Genomic DNA, 18,884 nt, shown 5'->3' with positions numbered 1-18,884 from the left:
TTGGGAGCTTTGGACTGTGTTACACAGAGAAAAAGATAAAAATAGGGTGTCTGACGCATGCATCCCATGTTGCACGCCAGGAAACTGAATCGCTCTTCCACCTAGTACAGTACCCCAGAGCATATATGGAAAATATGCATGGGTATGAACATGCGAGATCTTTCCTCACCAAGAAGATGCTCAGTCACCCTTTTTTCCCATCCCATTTTACATTGATCTAGTTTGATATTCCCTTTGACTGCTGGCAAACCTACCAGCCTAAAGTCCCACAACTGTGCTTTTACTGCCACTGCACCTCGCTGTTAAACCTGTCTCCCATGTTTTGAGGGAACTGTGGAATATTCTTACTGCACCCAGCTGACAGTAAGCAGGATCTTGCCCATTCACCAGACATCTGCAGCGTGCTGAAAACTCCTGAGGCTCAGCACTGTCTGTCACGGAAATAATGCACTGAGTGCGTAGTCTAAAATAAGTCATTCACAGTATGTGCCCATTTAAATGTTAATCCTTGCATTGCTTTCTTTTATTGCTTCTGTTGGCATACATGATTATGTGACATAATATAAAAGTAAATAATGTGATGCAATGGGTAAAGCTCAAAAGGAAATACAAATTAGAGATCAGATGCTTCCTAACACAGAATACGACATAAAACTTACAGTGACTTGACTGTGAATTTTTCTTATTTTGAGGGCAGCATATAGCAATTGAGCATATAGCAATTACATGAGTCTTTCTGGATGTTTCTGGCACTTTCTAAGTCAGGGAGTAAGTGACTTTAGGTAATAGATCCAGAGTAAAGTATGGCTCTGCTCTAGGACAGGGCCTTTAAAAAAAGCAAACATAAATTCAGCTTGACGATTACAAACCTTATAAAACAATGCAAAACATGCAACTGAGATCTCATTATTTATTTTCCAGCACGTGAACACTTTTCATGGGAAGGCAGGTGTGCAAAGCTGAGGACTCTGGGTGTTTGATTGCCTCCTGGTAGGAAACTTGTGGGAAAAGCACAAGCTGAGGCTCAGCAGTAGGTTACAAACTATGGCAGCAGGCAAGTTCAGATTTAAAAGTAAAGCCTGAAATAGCAGAACTCAATGCAAGACCAACATTTTTGGTCCTCTTTGCCCATGTTCAGTAAAACATATGGGTACCTTGGTGTGCGATTTTGCTTTTGCTGAATTGAGGTTTGAGTTACTCGCTAGTCTATTTTTACATTTTAAGCGTCCTTGTAACTCAATATGTGTTTGTTTTAATTTTACACTCTCCATAAAAAGCATCCTCCATGACGACTTGGAGAAGTGACCGCTGGCAATGCATAGAAATTTATTTGCCTGGCATGTCACACTGTCTTACTTTTCCCCCTGCAAACCCACGTGCTGGTCTTGACCAAAAATATCCTGGGATACCTTGTGTCTCCTCCCTTACCTAAGCTTTGCTGCTGAGGCTGTGGAAGTGGTGAGGCAGGGAAGATCAGCTTGGGACAAATCCAGGTCAATCCACCAGCCCTGCTCACACACACCGTTGGAATTAATGAGCAGCCAGGCTGTCATGGAGGGGGAACAGGGTGGTGATGAGTAGGACAGTGGCTTCCCTGTGGCCACTGACTGTACCAGGAGCACACCTATGATCACCCACCTGCAGCTCAAGCTGCCTGTCTGTCTCTGAGGGGAGAAAGCCAGGAGTCCCTCTTTTTGCAGCTTAGTGCTGATGTGTGTGTCAGGGACCATAGGAGTGGATGTTCATGTAGAGCTGGAGGGAGGTTCATAGCTCATGGCATCCCACTGAAGGCAGCATACAGGAATGGCTCTGCTTTTCTCTCTCTCTTGTTTTGTTGAGAGTGCAGATTATCAAAGTGCTACTAATGTGTTTCCAATTTTACAGTTCTGGCATGGAACCCTCATATAATATCATATCATATCATATCATAATCATATCATATTGCAACCCCCTGGCTCTGAGCTGCCTTCATATGATGTCTCAGGAATGCAGAGCTGATAAAATAATGTAGGAAAGCTAGAAATGTGCCTTCTCTTCTCCTATCCCTGCATCCTTCCAGCATTCATGTGCCTTAGGTAAGGATATAAAATTGCTGCACCAAATCAAACAAAAATGCTTCTGTTCTCTTTGCTTTACTGACCAAAGTGTAGGGTGAAAAATTTACAGTGTGCCCAGTTGTCGATGGAAGATGTGTCTAGGCTCATTGTCCTCCCTTCCTCATGCATTGGTCACTTTGGTATCTGAAACTTTGCCACTGTGAATTGCTGTTGCCATTCACCGTGTTTGATAGTGGAGGGAGGGCTTTGGGCCTGTTAGCACCCACCAGAATGTTGCTGGGTGCAAGGAGTAAAAGTGATTCAATATCTTTGTTTTTAATAGCATTCCTGCTATCAGATGGTAAAATACCCTAGAGAGTTAATATGAAATTGCTTTGTAAGGAGTGTGAAAATTTAAGGAGAGTGAAAATAAAAATACAAATTTAAGCAGCATTTGATATATGGATTTCACCGCTTGTTTTCTGCTTTATTTAGCTTTGAACTTGCAGCTACCTTAAAACTAGCATTGCTCCTTACCAAATTGTGATAAGTTTTGAGTTTCTGCATTCAGTGATGGTGAATAACTCATGCCCAAACCCACATGAACCATTCACAGTGGAACCTAAACCTACAACAAAGTGAGTAGGTTTGCTCTGGGGTGGGGCATCTCCTGGGACAGTGCACCTTGCCCACGTTCCTCCCTCCTATAGTTGCTGCATCTTCCCTTTCCCTTGGGACAAAACTTCAGCACTAACCCCTGTAAGAGAACTGGTTTTGTGAGACTGATTTCCCAATGTCAGGTGGCGGCCACGAGTGGGATGTTGTCTGGGGACTCCACAGCAGTGGGAACCATGAGTAGCTACTACAGGAGATGGTACGGATGAGGTCAGGCTCTGCTTCCTCTTCATCCTGTGGCAGAAATAACTCTTGTTGTCATCAGAGCAGTCACTGTAATGTAGATGAGGTTCAACCCAGGCCCAAGAGCTTCAATGAGATTTTTGTGTGATTATAACAAGAATTTGACACACATGGTGAGCTGCTAATCATGTATATGTGATCTGTCTCCATGCTGTCCCAGGATTTATTTACCAGCATAAAAATCAGCTAATGAGGTCACAAGCAGCAGACTGCTGCTGCATGAGAGATGTCCAAGGAAGCATGGGGATGGGTGAGCTGTGTCCTTTACCCTCTGCAAACTCTGTCAGTTTTGTATCCCTCAGTACTGTGAAGGAACATCCAGTTCATTGTGCTTTTCTGCTGAACACTGCAGCAGAATTTATGCAAAGTTTTCTGTGGATGTAGCAGGAGTAATCAAAAGCTCAGCCCATCTAAAGTGCCTCAGGTCCTTTAGGATAATGAGACATTTTGTGAGTGCACCTTTTTATTGTACCAATATTACATTACAGGAAAAATGGAAGGGGGGAACTTAACGCATAGCACCTGTCACAGGTTCTCTCCTTGAATTAGGCTCTCCTGCTTATAAAACTTTAATTGATTCCTAGCAGTTTATGTGCATGGCGCTCAGTGGGCGTTTTCTGTTCTCTTGCCAGCTCCATGGTTACTTAGAAAGCGAGCCGCTCACGCTGCAGCTGTTCATTGGGACGGCAGACGACCGCCTGCTGCGACCCCATGCCTTCTACCAGGTTCACCGCATCACCGGCAAGACCGTTTCCACCACCAGCCATGAAACAATACTTTCCAACACCAAAGTCCTGGAAATCCCTCTTCTTCCAGAGAACAACATGAGAGCAATGTAAGACCAAGGCACCATGTCTGACTCCTAGCAGTTTCGTCTTGGTCAACTCACTTAATTTCTTTGGGGTTTGCTCCTTTCTTTCTGTACACAATTTTCCTTTCCCTGTCTTTTTTTTTTCTTTCCCCGCATTTCACTCTGTAATAGTAGGTTTCCACAACGTTGCTGAGACAAATTGCCACTAATCAGCTTAACAGCAAAATGAACTGCACAAATATTTATGACAACTGATTTGCTTTCATTCTAGAGTTTCAGCCAATGTGCTTATTTGCCATTTAAAATAAGTATCTCGGTTACTGAGCTGTAAATATCTCCTACCTCAGCTCCTGCATTTAGTTTCTAAATATGACACCTGTTGCTCCTATACGCACTAGCACAAGGAACAGAGCTGATTAAAATTTATCTTTGGATGTCAAAGGAAACTCTTAGAGAGCATTTCCAAGTACCCTCGTGGTTTTTCTGAGACGAGTGAAACCACTCATTTCTCACATAATAAAACTCAGCATTTTTCATGGCACTTGCTTACAAGCAAATCTTTCAGAACTAAGAGTTACCTCTGAGAATCTGTATTCAAAGTTGATGTAGTTTACAGATTGAGTTGTTAAACTGGGCTAAGTTTAGTGCTATGCAGAAAAGCAGGCATGGTTATCTTAGGATATCTGGGTGATAATTAAGTGCCCTGTGGGTCCATTAAGCATCTGTAAACATTGTTATAGGATGGTACATAAAGGTTAAAATAGTGTTCTATGTAAGTGATATACAGCAAACATTTCACACTATTTTATCCTGTCCTCTCTGTGCCCCTCCCTCAAATCAGCCTACCCCCTGAGTTGTCTCCTCCCTTCATTCAAATCATCCTAACCATTATCTGAGGTGTTTGCCTTGGGAGGAATTTCTGTGTGCTTGCGTGCAACTACAGCTCTTGGTGTGTGTATAAATATAAATGTATTCATGTTTATATAGAGATGCACGCACCTTTGTGAGTGTATATATAGAAAGATAGAAAGCAAGCAAGAAATCCTGACCTCCACCAAACCAAATACCACAGGAAAATCACAATTTCACTCCTTGTTGTCATACAGTTTGCCTTGCCTTAACAAAGTGGAAAATGCTGTCAGACACCTAAAGTCCTTCCACACATAGTGGCTATTAGAAGCTGGTTTGCAGTGTCATGTACAACATGCCCTGGAGTGCCTCATGTAAATAGAAGAGCCAGAATATGTTTAGCTGCATTGCCAGCTGGGCTTAGAGTAATCACTCAAGACTTGAGGATCTCTCTCAGTGCATTGTGTTAAAAGTCACAACAAGCCTTCAGAATTATTGGCCCTGTTCGCTGCCATCGTATGTTGGTGGGGCTGCATTGGGGTTAAGGAAATTTCACCAATTTGTACCCACACAGTATTTATCTGGCACTTTATTTATCCAGTTTGAATCACATTTTTGGCCATCTAGGAACTTTATTACCATTTCATTTATCTTTCTCCCTAAAATAAAGGTAAGTTACACAGTTTGGGAGCCAAGCTGAATATTTTTGTGGCATGTGTGCCAGACTGTGTTACAGCTCACTCAAGAATCACAAACAGTGCTTTGGCATATAGAGGCCTTAGATGTCAGTAGTCTAAAACCTCATGAAGGACTACCAGTGAATTGAAATTTGGAGCCAAGGACTTTCCTCACACTTTATGTGTTCAGGCCTTGATTCAGGGAAACACCAAAGCTCATCTGCCAATTTAAACTTCCTATTGACTTCAGATTTCAATATCCATGACTTTACAAGCTTGAATTTAAATACTTTTTCTTCTCTGAACATTTGGGTATGAGTTGTACATCAATAATTATTTAGTTTACAAGTGTTGCTGTATGAGAGACAATATGGAGAAATGCACCATTTCTTCCATAACTTACGGATCTTTGCATAGAATTTTGACATGGATACAAATATTCTGTATTCTTATGCAGACTATAAGAATTCTTATGTAATTCTTATATAATTCTTACAGCTTCACCTGCTAATAAGCATTGTTGAGAATCTTTAATACTTTCATTAGTTTCTTTGATCATGTCAGCAAGGGCATTTTTTAAATTCTGAAATCCATACTTTAGAAAAAATGCAGATCAAAACTGTGCTGCCGTTTATTTGCAGTTTGCTTCAGAAGAAGAGCTTCAAAGGTCTAGAGGGGGAATTAAACTCTTTGAATGCAAAATAAAGTTAACTATGCATACTCAATGTAATAAAATGCATGCCAGAGACCAGTACCCAGAAGAAATTGCCATGTAGCCTTTGTAGTCATGGCCAAGGCAGAGGTATTTTTGCAGTGGGTTTTTGAGTGCATATGTTTATATGTCTTTTGCTCTGGGAGCTTCTTCTGTTGAAGTATTCTTTGACAAAAATCCTGGCTCGTAAACTCATCCAGGAGAAAACCAAAGTTAAAAAACTAAAAAGACAGTGAGGCCAGAAATTGTAGTAGTTCTATCTGATGAAAAGCATGTTTTTCCCTAATGTGAGGAGAGGACTCTGAGTTTAGTTTTTTTCATGCAAAGCTTCAGCTCAGCGCTAAGCTTGGGAGTATTTCCAACTCATTGAAATACAAACAAACTGACAGTAGGACTGACCTCAGGCTTCCTTAGCTTTTTTGCTCATTAATAAGAATTTCAGGACTTCACCCTAGATTGAAAATCTTGTCAAATTTTTGTATAAATTAGTTGTAACAAGTAAAATTTTAAGTAGCCTGGCATTCTAGGTTAGTAACAGTTTCTGCACTTCTGTAGCATCCCACTGGCTTTCCTAGTGTTGCTGTTTCTTTGGGCTTTGGCTTATCATTAACTACAATCCTTATAGGATGTGTTGGGGAGGAGGGGTCCTTTAGGTTTTCTTCCTCTGAGAACTGAGGTAGCATCCTAAATTTGTGTTCTTACAGCAGCCACTACCTGCTGCTACCAATAGCCCCAGCTCAGCCTCTTGGGAATGCAAGTACTAAATAAAATCTGCTGCGCTCAGCCTGGTCATTGGGCTGTGCCTGATGCAGCTTTTAAAGAAGAGCATGCAGGAGAGAGATAAGATATGCACGCTCATGTCTTCCTGAAGTCTTCTTGAAGTGAATTGAATTGCCCTGTGTTTCCTTTTGGATAGCATCGACTGTGCTGGGATATTAAAGCTCCGAAACTCTGACATCGAGCTGCGCAAGGGAGAGACGGACATCGGTCGTAAGAACACGCGTGTGCGTCTGGTCTTCAGGGTTCACATCCCACAGGCCAATGGCAGGACCCTCTCCTTGCAAGTAGCCTCCAACCCCATTGAGTGCTGTAAGTAGCAGCAAACATCGTCCTCTTGCTGGATATTAGCAGAAAATCTTTTAATCAATAAGGTTGAAGAAGATGTCTAAGATCACTGTTAACTCAGCACTGCCATGTCCACCCACCTTTTGAACAGTTTTTAACTTTTCTGCTTTACATTGGTTTTGCTTTACCTGTCTAGTTAGTGAACTTTAATCTGCTTTCCAAAAGTACATGATTTACATTGAGAACAGAATATCTGTGTCTTAGGAAAAAATGTGTAGCTTTGTGCATTGAGTGCTGTAGAAAAACACACACAAGTAAAGAACAGTTAAACTAATAGTAGACCTGGGAGGAACAGGGCCTTTGGTTTTGGTGACTCCTTATCATAAAGGTAACTGCTGCAGAAGTTTTGTAAAACATCTCTCATGTCCTGTTCACTCTGTTTCCCCATCATAAAGCAAAAACAGCAAACAAAACCCCAGCTCCTTTGATAAGGAGCTAGCAATATCCTAGAACTGACACACTGGCCTGCAGCTTCAGAAAACCTCCAGAAGCCAGGTTTCTGCACTGGGGTCTCCTTAAATGAACAGCCTGTATTTATTTATATATTTTAATTTATTTATCAGATACACTGGGACACCCTTCAAAGATACCTATATCATTTTTGCTCTCTAAGCCTCATCAGCCTCCCCCACACAAAACAAAATGTATCTGTGTAGCTTTAACAGTCCAGCAAAAGTGGTGGAAGCTGAATTTCATTCTGACTCCAAATGCTATTTTGATTGGCTGAATGGACTGAACAGTTTTTTAAGGTTTTGTTGAATTCCATTCACAAAGTGGATCTTTTTGATGCTGACAGAGTAAAGGGGGAAACTTGATATCTGGCAGGTATGTGAGGGGTGAGCTCTGGCAGAGGGGATGGGAAGGAAGGCCTGACCATTCCTAGCTCCATTCATGCTGGAGGGCAAAGCAAAAAATGTGAGGAGTCCTGGTTTCATCCTGCAGTTGTTTATGAGAGTTTTCAGTTGCTACACAGCAGGATAAGGCACAGTTTGAATCTATCCTGAACTGGTCTGTGCAAAAGTGCCAAGCTCAAGGAACCACTAAATGTGAAGCTGGTTGGATTTGTGTTAGGGTACTGCTGCTGCTTTGAGTGTTGCATAATGAGCAAAAGCATGGCACATGCCTGCTAAAAGAAGTGGAAAACAGGAGAAAAAATAAGTGCTAGTGGTATGTCCAGTGCAGATTGTGGAATAAGTTGGTGCCAAAAACTTCATACATTTCTTAGTGCATGTGACACCAGAAGGAACCATATAATCTGGATAAAATGTCGCATTGTCCCTTGAAGCAGCACTCTCTTCATGTCCCACAGTTGAGGGGGGATAAAATTTGTGCCGCAAGAATACCAGATTCAGTTTACATGATCCTGTGTGCTTGGGCCCTCAGGTTCATTTGGAAATACTTTTTCTAAAGTGTGAGCTGCTGCTGGATCACAAGGGCCATGCCTGCTGCTGCTGCTACAAGACAGTGTGCAGAATTGACTGTAGGGTATATATTGACTGAAACAAATTTTGGACATGCATGATTACCTTGTCCTGTATGCCTTGTAAACATGCAGCATATAGAGTGAGAGAAAATTATTTAAAATATATGAATTTCCATTAAAATACGCTTTCTGATATAGTACATATCAAGCTGAGTTTTAAAACACTTGTTCTTTGTGAGTCTTTTCAATCTGTACTGCTGTTTAACACTATTGTTTACAATGAAAGCACTTGAAAATGAACCATGTTTCCTGTAAACCTTGTGACCTTTCTTTGTTTCTGTATCAAACTCAGCTTATCTTATGAAGGTAAGCATTAAGTTAGTTACTAATGCAGTATTTACTTTTTTGTGTGTTCGTGGTTGCCTTTTTTTTTTTAAATCTTTGTAACTCTCCAGCTCAGAGATCTGCCCAAGAACTGCCTCTGGTGGAGAAGCAAAGTACCGACAGTTTTCCTGTTACTGGAGGGAAAAAAATGGTACTGACTGGTCATAACTTTCTGCAGGACTCCAAAGTCATCTTTGTGGAGAAAGCACCAGGTATGTCTTTTCAATCTAGACTACAATCTGCCTTCCCTCCCACCACGTTTGTGTCAAATGATGAGAGCACAAATATGGTAATGACATTTTCTTCTGCACGTAATATGTTTTCCATGTCACTGGGCAAAGCTATGGAAAGGATCTGAGCCGTGCCTAATGCTGAGGTTTCACACTGTGACAACTGTAGTTACAGGTGGACAATAGAGACATTGAAAGTCAATCTTTGGCTTTTGTTTACTGTAGCAAATCGTGAGTGTAGCAGGCAGGACCTGTGAAAGGGGTTGGAAATCTCTGGCACCATGTCCCCCTAACGCCTGCAGTGCAGTGCATCTTCTTAAACATTTCTGTAATTTGTGCTGCTGCAGGTGTGTGTGCACCTGTGTCTCCTGTGCTGGCTGAGGAGGACTTGGAGCACACACATTCATTTGAAGGACAGGTTTGCCTTGAGGACTGGGGGAAGGACTGAGCACACCTTCCCCTTGCCCAGCACTGCTCCTGCAGTGCTGTGGTGATGGGACTGGTTCCCCTGGAGGAGTCGCAGGCCAGGCTGAAACAGGGAAAACTGCATGGAGTGGGAGCTGGGGCTGGGGCAGGCTGTGCCTGCAGGAGCGGTGGATCACAGGGTGACAGTGCCTAATGGGTGTGAATGCCCCCCGCAGGAATAAGCGGTGGCAGTGGAGCTGGGAGTCAAAGTCAGCCCTGAAACGAGACTGCTAAGGATAGTTCTGAGTCTTGTTTTGGAAAGGGTTTCCCTGGCGCTGGCACAAGCTATGAATTCCTCAGCTGCAGGCCGAGCCCCCCACCCCCACCGAACTTAAAACAATCTTGGGCACTCCTCAGGCCGCCGCACCAGCTTTGACACTGCGCCTGTTTAACCCTTTATGCCCACGAGGTTCCCTCGCTGCTCCCCTGCCCACGGCCCCTACGGCACCACAGGAGCTTGGGCCATGGGGCAGGATGGCAGGGAGAGTAGGGGAGGCTCTGGAGGCAAAGACACCCGCCCACCATCCATGAAGTTTAAGTTGTCAAAAGTGCCTAGGCAGGGGTAATGCCTTAGGTTTTTGGGGAGAGCCAGTTGGCACATTTCTGTGAACCCCATTCCAGCACACACAGTGGGGATGTGGCTGTGACATCAGCAGAAACATCCTTTTTGTTTCATAAGAAAGTTTAAAAAATTAGGGAAAATGTGGTATAGCAATTGAAAAAAACCTGAATTCTGTTCTCTGTGTTCCACCCATGGGAGAAGAAAGTTAATGTCTACTTTACTTTAAACTTCCTTTGCTGCACAGAACTGGGTTAGTGTGACATGTCAGAAGTCCTCGATCTGTCTCATTTCAAGAGGAAACCACATTAAAGGGTGCCTTCCTTAATACTTATTTCCTTTCCTCTTCCTTTTTTGAGTTGGAAAATTTAAGTATAGCTTTCCGAAGGATTGTGATTGTGTTGCTGTTTGCTGTGTGTTACCACAGCGTGATCTGAACACTGTCTCCCTACTCCTATATTCCTGTATTACATTAGGTACACTAAAAGCAGGATATTCACTGTATAGCTTTCAATTACAGAATTTAAGGTTCTGCCTTTCTTAGTAGTGTCACTGTGCATTTATTGCAGTTGCAGGGCAATACAGCCTGCAGGGGCTGAGCCCTTAGAGCCAGAGTGTGGTATCTCCAGGAGCTGCAATAATTGTGTCAGTAGAAATGACACACAAAAAGCAAAGCTGCTGGCTAATCTTGGCTGAGCAATTTTCAAGGCATCCATGGTTTGTGTGCTGTGCTGCCTCACACAGCTCAATGCATCAGAAGCAAACAAGAGCAATGTATCATTACCTTAGTGGCAGACTGCTCTGGTTGGATTTTTGAACAGTCACTGTATTTAATGTCAAGTGAACAAGCATTAGCAGCCTTCACTTTTGCAAATCAGCATGGGGTGTTTCTTTCCCTTTCAGCTCTTGAACATCAGTGAAAGTAGGTCAAGAGAAGGAACGCCAGCATAGTTTCTCTTTCTCTTAGAGTGCTGGTTATGAACCTCTGTGATTAGCTGGAGACATTAATTAGTTTTGCTGCTGTTACCACTTTTGTTTTTGAATTTGGAATGTTAATCACGTTCCTAGTAGGTAGCAGCCAAACCCAGCTATTACAGAGTAATAGATCAAAGTAATAGATTGTTGTGCTCATAAAGAGAATGTATCTTTTGTATAAAATTTAAATATTGTACTACGTCAACTTATGTCTTCAGTCCTTAGTCAGGCAGAGTCCCCAAGCTGGGAGGCAGTCTCCTGGAGCTTGTCTAATTCCTCCTAGTCTGCATACTTAATTGGATAACAAAAGAAGTTTGAGAAGACTTTTTGTTTGCGTTTTTTTCCCCTCAGCTTTCCCTAAGTCTGCTGAGTGAATTGTGGTCTGCTGAATGTTTTTCCAAGCATGAGTCCCTAGCTTTCAGTCTTCAGGGCTAGCCCTCAGCTGTTGTAGTCTCTGAAGGAATGGCATTATCCTGGCCTCCTTTGGTGGGGGAGTCAGCCTGAGCAGTGACTCATACAAGAGGGAATCCCTGAAGAATGATCAAATCAATCTTTCTGCTGGGGCGGCAGTGGCTTCCTGCTTTTAGCTTAACCCCTTGCAAGCTGCTGTTCAGCCAAGTGTATGAAACATAGCAAAACAAACTTTGCAGCCCCGTGACTGTCTCACACAGGGAAAATGAGGTATCCAGGGGGTGAAGGCATGGCACACTGAAAGGACCACAGGAGAAGCACTGTGAGGACTTTCTCTGGAAGGAGAACCCGTCATGGTGAAGTCCGGCAGAAGGCGCCCCTTTGAATAAATAATGAGTGTTCAGAAGTGGACTAAAATTTGCCCAAGATTCCACAGTACCATAAAAAAGTTCTTACATGTTGATGTGAGGCTTTATTTTGCCAGATTTTGGGCAATATTCTGTTGCTTGCACATCAGACCATGTTTTCCAGTGATGAACAATGGTATAAAATGTCAAAGAAACCTAGTAGTAGTGAAAATGTGAATGTTAAATGTACTTCGAGAGGTTCAATTCAAATTCTGAATTCTTTTCAATTCAGAATTTCCTTAGACTGTGGAGTCCCACAATGACTTTGATGCTTAAAAATTACACTAATTTCTTTTTTTATCTCCTTTCACTTTCTGTCTCTCTTTGTAGGCATATGTTTCTCTTCCGGAGGTTCAAAAGTGTCTTGTGCATGTCATAGTTGTTGTGAGCCGTGTTGAGGGTGGCCAACACCTGTCTGTTTGTCACCAGAAGAATCAGTACTTTGTAAAATACTGAAAAGTCTGCAACTCCTTACTGGCCAGATCTCTTGATGTCTGTAGGCTGGAGGTTGTTGTGCAGTAAGGTGTGCATTTTAGTTACAAAAGTAGGTGAAATTAAATTGATGTTTGTTAGCTATGGCAGGAAGTGTTTGGCTAGGAGTGAAAATGTTTCCTGTTAACATGTGCATCTGCATGGATCATGAGCTGGAATTATAACAAAAGACTGATTTAGTTACTTAAAATTTTAAAACTTTTTATTTTATTTGTAGATTATAAATGTACCAAGCAACAAAAGTCTTGAGGGAAGTTCAGAAAAAGCAGAGATGCCTGAGGAGTGTGTTTTAGGGATTGCATATCTATCAGCAACCTTTTTTTGATAACTCTTTCTGAAAACACTCTTTTCAAACCTATTTTTTTTAAGGTAATGAGTTATTAAACACAAAGCAGCACAAACCCCTAACTAACTAAAACGACCAGATGCTGGCTCTTAGTATATCACATTATGATCAGTGATCTATAAAACTGTTCACTGCACTGAAAAAATCCCGGTTTTCATCTCTCTGTCCACAAAATATATCTTGTAACTGATGAAAGAAAGCTCAGTGATGAGACACAAATCCAGTATCCCAAGGGATAATGCGCAGGAAAATTATGGGTACGTTATGGTAAATTATGGATTATAGTTCCTGGCGTGCTGTAGGATATTTTGGGATAAAAAGGGTGTTTTGGGGGTTAGAAAAAGTCTCGTATTGAGACCTGAAATAGTTAATCTACCCTGAAAATCCCTCCTTGCTCTAAAATCACTCCTCACTCCTGTAGCTTTTAACACTGGAACTAGCTCAAGTATTTCCAGACTTCACAGATTTGGCCAAGTCTAGGCATACCTGAAAGATCAGGTTAAACTGACAAAATCTTTATAATCAATTTGTGACCTATGGGCAGAAATTGTCATTGGATGTTTTATTATTATTAGTTATCATAGGGTTGAGTTGCCACTAGTTAAGTCAGAGCTCCAAACCCATTTCTTTTGTGCTTAGTGATGAGAACTCAGGGCAAGAGTTTTAAAGAGTGAAAAGGCAGAAATGTAACACCCAACTTCACTATGGGATTAGTTTCTCAAATAACACTGACTTTGGTTCTTTGACTCTGGGATGTTGATGTTGAGGGCCATTTTGTCCTGGTCAAAGGCCGTGTCTGATCTTCCCTGTAACAACTGCCCCTCCCTGAAGATGCATCACTCTCTTTGATGGACATTTGTAGTGTGCACATTATCTCTAAGTAACTCCAGACTTAGAGACTTCAGTGGTTTTGAACAACTTGTTAATTACTCAGACTTCAGCAATAATCCTGGCACCTACACAGTTCTGTAACCTAATTGCATAATATCCTCAGCTATTATACCCAAAGTCTTTGACACTCAAAGTTCCTGAAAGATGGTAAAATAAACCATGTGTAAGCAACATTTCCTCCAGGAATTTTTCTTTTTTAATAATCTCAAACAATTAGGAAGCTTTTCAGATTTAGTTATTGCGTCAAATTCTTCATTCTGCTGTTGTTTTTATTTTATTAAATGAATTTTTCTGTCAAAACTGTTCCTCTTCCCTGCTGAGCAGATTTTGCTCTTAGAACAAACAGAACAACAACTGTGTTGATGTGCAGTAGTTATAACTAGAGCAGATGAAAGATAACTGGGTGAAATCACTAATACAATTTTTTTAAACATATATTTATGCCAAAGGAAATCATAACTTTCTGTGAGTATTTCAGATGGGAAAACTTAACAGTTTGCCATCTGTTAGATGTGTGGTCAAGCTCAGTCAGCTGAATTTCTGCACAAGAAAAATGTGATACAGAAAAGAAGGAAGCTGGATGAATGTAACTGTCCACTCTAGCACATCACAGGTTTTTTGTTCCTCTCAAATTTCTCTGTCTCTGGCAAAAACTAGAATCAATCAGTAGCTGCCTTAAGGTACAATTGCCAGTTTTATAAGTTCAGTTCTGTTTCCCACATGAGTGAGCAGGATTTACCTTGTGACGTGGCAGGTAACTCAAACACAGTCCTTTAGCTTCAGCAAAACATACAAAAAGTTCTGGAAAGTGATATGTTGACAAGACATTTGAGTGGCATGTGAATGGAACGGAGGTGTTGAGGAAGCATGTGGGCTTTTTGGTTTGACTCAGATACGCTGTTGAGCTCAGGGTTTGGAGTCTGTTTTGACGTGATGTGATGGGATGGTGAGATGGGTGACCTGAGTCTTGGCAGAGCTTCACGTGGTAAAAGATCTCACATTCTCAGAGATCTTTCCATTGCTCTTTCCATTGCCAGTAGCAGTTTGGGGGGCAACTGGCCAAAAAGGGGTCATGTTTCACACCAGTAATCATACTGTAGCTCACGTAATAAATAAGCAAGTGGCAAAACTCTCCTTCCCCCTCTAGTCAGATAGGCAAATACTACTTAATTTTGTCTTTATCTGTGTGTTTATCCAAGTTCAGGACACACGTTCCAGTTGGCAGTGTGCAACTGCATGCTGACTCATGCGCAGTGAGGTTAGAAATTCGGGAAACTAGATAAACTGGAAACTTCAAAGGCATACAAGTTGGGAGCATGGAGTTCATGTGAAGGTCACTTGAACCTAGATCCCAGAGATGTATTGATAGCTGAAGGGGTTTCTGGCCACTGCCCAGAAATAGATATCCTTAGGCAAATTGTGTCATCAGATGCTGGAGTCATTTGATGGTGGAACCCTTTCATGCGCACGGAGGAGTAGTGATGCAGCTTGTAGGAAATGTCAGCACGTTTCAGTTTTTCCTGGCTGTTTAGTCTAGGGAATGGTGAAGACAGAGTGGGACAGCAGCCATACACATGAGATGGTGTCAGCAGCAGCAAGTCTCATCCAGGGTGTTGCTCTCACTGTGAAGAATGAGATCAATCAATCACAGATACTTACTGTGGACAATAAAGAAATAGGGAATAACCACATGGTCTCAAAAGTCACTTGTCTGAGTAATCCTGTAAATTTTTTATTATTATAGAAAATGTGGCTGAATGCTTCAAGTTCATTCCTTCATGTCTTCCAGACTAAGTGGCTTCAAGCAGCTGTATCTGTGCAATCAAAGCTTTGTCTCTGAACTTTTACAACTAGCACAAGATTTCAAATAGTTTTTACTGTTATTGTTCCAGTAGGACTGTCTGTCCAAACACACAGGAATTCACAGCCCTTACAAGAAATCTAAGAGTCTAAAGAAGTGATCAGTGCCTGAAGACAGTGGAGAAAAGAAGTACGGTAGATTGACCTTGGCTGACTGCCAGGTGACCACCAAGTGGGTCTCTCACTCCTCCTCCTTAACAGGACTGGGGGGAGAAAATAAGATGAAAAATCTCATGGGTCAAAGTAAAGACAGGGAGATTGCATATCAGTTACTGTCACAGGCAAAATGGGCTCCACTTGGGGGAAGCAAGTTATTGTCAATTAAAAATAGAGTAGGATAGTGAAAAACTGAAAATCTCCTTTGCCCCTGCCTCACTTCCCAAGCTCAACTTCACTCCTTCATTCCTGATTTCTATTTCCTCTCCCTGAGTGGCACAGAGGATCAGGGAATGGAGGCTTTGGTCAGTCCGTAAGAGCTCCTCTTTACCATTGCTTCCTTCCCGTTCTGTTCCCTTGCTCCAGTGTGGGGTCCTCCCATGGCAGACAGTCCTTCATGTACTGCTTCAGCATGAGTCTTCTCCACGAGATTCTGTCCTTCAGGAAGAGCCTGCTTCAGCCTGGGTGCCCTGCAGCCATCGTTCTGTGAGAAAACCTGCTTCTGCCTGGGCTCCCTTTCAGGGGCTGCAGCTCCTGCCAGGAGTGTGGGCTCTCACTGGCTGCATGTGGATCTCTGCTCTCACATGGGTGTCTCCATGGGCTGTGGGGGCACAGCTGCCTCATCATGGTCTTCCCCACAGGCTGCAGGGGAATCTCTGTTCTGGCTGCTGGAGCACCTCCTCCCCCTCCTTCACTGTTGGGGGGTCTGCAGGGGTGTTCCTCTCACTTATTCACACTCCTGTCTCACAGCTGCTGCAGGGTTTTTTCCCTTCTTAGGTATGTTGGCAGGGAGGTTCCACCAGCTTTACTGATGGCCAGCTCAGGGTCCGTCTTGGAGCCATCAGGAACTAGTTCTGTCAGACCTGGGAGCAGCTTCTGGAATCTTCTCCACCCCTCCAGCACAGCCACTAGTCAGACCTTGCTACATAAACCAGTACAAGGGGATGCCTTCAAAGTTGTTTGTTTTTATAGGGAATGCCTACCTCTTTTGGAAAATGACAACTTGTCTCTTATTGCTTTCCTGACATCATTAAGAATTGCTTCGTGTCTCAGGTGGGAAGCACAGGAAATGTGAAGAGAGCTGAAGGAAGAGGAGCATTTTCCTTTTAGGTCTGCTAAGGAAGCAAGATTACACCTTCAGTGTGGAAGAAAATACAGTGACATTTAAGATAGGAATAGAGAGATAGATGGTTTCCAAAGTGTGCCCTTGTTGCTGGGATGCTGATGTCAAGGCAGAAAACCAAACTATAGCAGGAGGGACCTCTAAGATTGAGCCTGACCTTCTTGGACAAGAGAAACAAGGAAAGGGACATGAGGGGGACAATGAGATGGAAAAAAAAAAATGCTCTTCAAAAGTATCTGCCAAAAAGTCACAAGGAGTTGCCATAATGAGAAGTTTCTGGAAGTTGAGAAGTTGCAGTCATATAGTTGAAGTGTTTGTATCTCAAAAAATAATGAAGAAGGAAGATTTAAAAGCATTTGGATCAAATTTACATTTTAAGATGAGAAATAACTAGAAGTAGCTATAGTACAGGTGGTGGTGTTGGCATTCAGCACAGAAGTAGAGGAAAATAATTGTTCATGGAAGAAAAATTTGGAACTTGATTTAAACTGGCTGTGAGGCTCGTTACTCCAATAGTCTGAGAAAATATGAGACAGATTAGACAGAAGAAGATGGACCAGGAATATTTTACTCAGTTTCAGCTGCAGAGTCACAGGTTCAGCCTACTAGAGTTTCCCAGAGGAAAGTAAAATTGTGAAGACAAGGAGATGACGTGAATGTAATCAAAACCAGAGTGAAGTGCTGTCATGACTGCTGGTGGGTGGCTGTGCTGAATGTGCTTTGCTTGACCTGCCTGCTCCAGAGAGATTTTTCAGGGATGTCAAGCTGCAGTTTTACTTGGAAGTTGCGTGTCTTAGACCTGGAATTACTTAAAGTTATTAAATAAAACCCTCAGACCAACGATAATTTGAATAGGGGGAGGTGCCAGAGAGCACAAATTGCACAACCAGCTTCCATTCTGCTCAAAATAGTATCTGGCAGGTCTTTCCAATGGTTTTGGCTCAAAACGAACCTCGATCTGTCAGTTGTCAGCACTTTGCCTCCTTTTAATTACCTGGACTAAAATTACAGTTCATTTGCAAACACTGGAACTCAGAATAATTGCGTCTGTTAGACAGACTGTGGTAAAAGGCAGCTAAAAAGGCTTCACCATTCAGGCAAAGTGAGTCCCTCAGCTTTTGGCTTGCCCAGCTGAGCAACCAGAGGGGAAGCACGTGCCTGGCACTCACTCCAAAGTACGGTAAGATCCATTTTGTGCTGGATTTTTACACCTGCTCACTGCATGACATTCTTATTGTTAGTTCAAGGTAAAGAAGGGAGAAAAAGTAACTCGAGAGCATCATATTGATGGCAAACAGACCTAAGTCTGCATGTATTGAGCACTCAGCTCGATACTGCAAAAATGTATAGCTGAAGGAGTGGACAAAATACATATGCTGCAAAAATGCTTATGAGAAGACACCAACAAATACAGCACCTTTGATGTGGAAACAAAAATAGGTCAGTAATGCCTGAGCCCTGCCACACATGGACAGAGGCATGCCAGAAGATATGCCAGGGATGGGGAGCAAAGCTGTGGGGACGTCTCTGTAGCAGCACAGTAGGCTGTGAGGAGGGTAGAAGAAGACCTGGGGGGCTTCCTGGTATGGAAGAGGGAAATAAAGTAAATGAAAATCACACCAGCTGTGTGGTCTCATAGCAAAAGTGGTGTAAGAGCAAAGAATAGAGATGAGGGTGGCTGGAGAGGCAATCAGGGACAACGTGCTGGGCAGTAGGCAGGCCATGGCACCAGCTGGAGCTGCCCCAGGAGGTAGAGCTACTCTGAAGGTGGCTCTGGGACTAGGAGGCATCTCGCTGCTTGCCGGTCCCTAAGAAGCTGAGATCTCAGGAGAGCAAAGTGCCACTGAGGAGATCAAAAGAAAGGTTCCGGCCCCTTGCAATTCAGATACTTGCTTTCTACTAGCACACACCGTATTTCTGAATGTTTCATTGCTGTCTTGCCCCATCTTCTCTGTACATCCCATGTCAGACTGCTTGGCTGGTATTGGTTCCTCCTTAGTGCCTGACCCTTGTAAATGTCTTAAAGATGTACAC

At 42.6% G+C, this 18,884-nt stretch overlaps 1 protein-coding gene across 6 annotated transcripts in view; it reads left to right on the top strand.

Moving 5' to 3' along the window:
* Positions 1 to 18,884, top strand: part of NFATC1 (nuclear factor of activated T cells 1) — a 110,702-nt gene that overhangs the window by 39,794 nt on the left and 52,024 nt on the right. For all 6 annotated transcript variants that reach the window (XM_074542436.1, XM_074542448.1, XM_074542423.1 and 3 more), the window contains exons 4-6: positions 3,587 to 3,789; positions 6,920 to 7,092; positions 9,007 to 9,147. In XM_074542436.1, coding sequence (XP_074398537.1) covers positions 3,587 to 3,789; positions 6,920 to 7,092; positions 9,007 to 9,147 — 517 coding nt within the window. The remainder of the gene's footprint in view (positions 1 to 3,586; positions 3,790 to 6,919; positions 7,093 to 9,006; positions 9,148 to 18,884) is intronic.

This window comes from Zonotrichia albicollis, chromosome 1, assembly GCF_047830755.1.
Source record: "Zonotrichia albicollis isolate bZonAlb1 chromosome 1, bZonAlb1.hap1, whole genome shotgun sequence".
NCBI classification, from domain to species: domain Eukaryota; kingdom Metazoa; phylum Chordata; class Aves; order Passeriformes; family Passerellidae; genus Zonotrichia; species Zonotrichia albicollis.
This window is presented reverse-complemented; position numbering and strand designations above follow the sequence as displayed.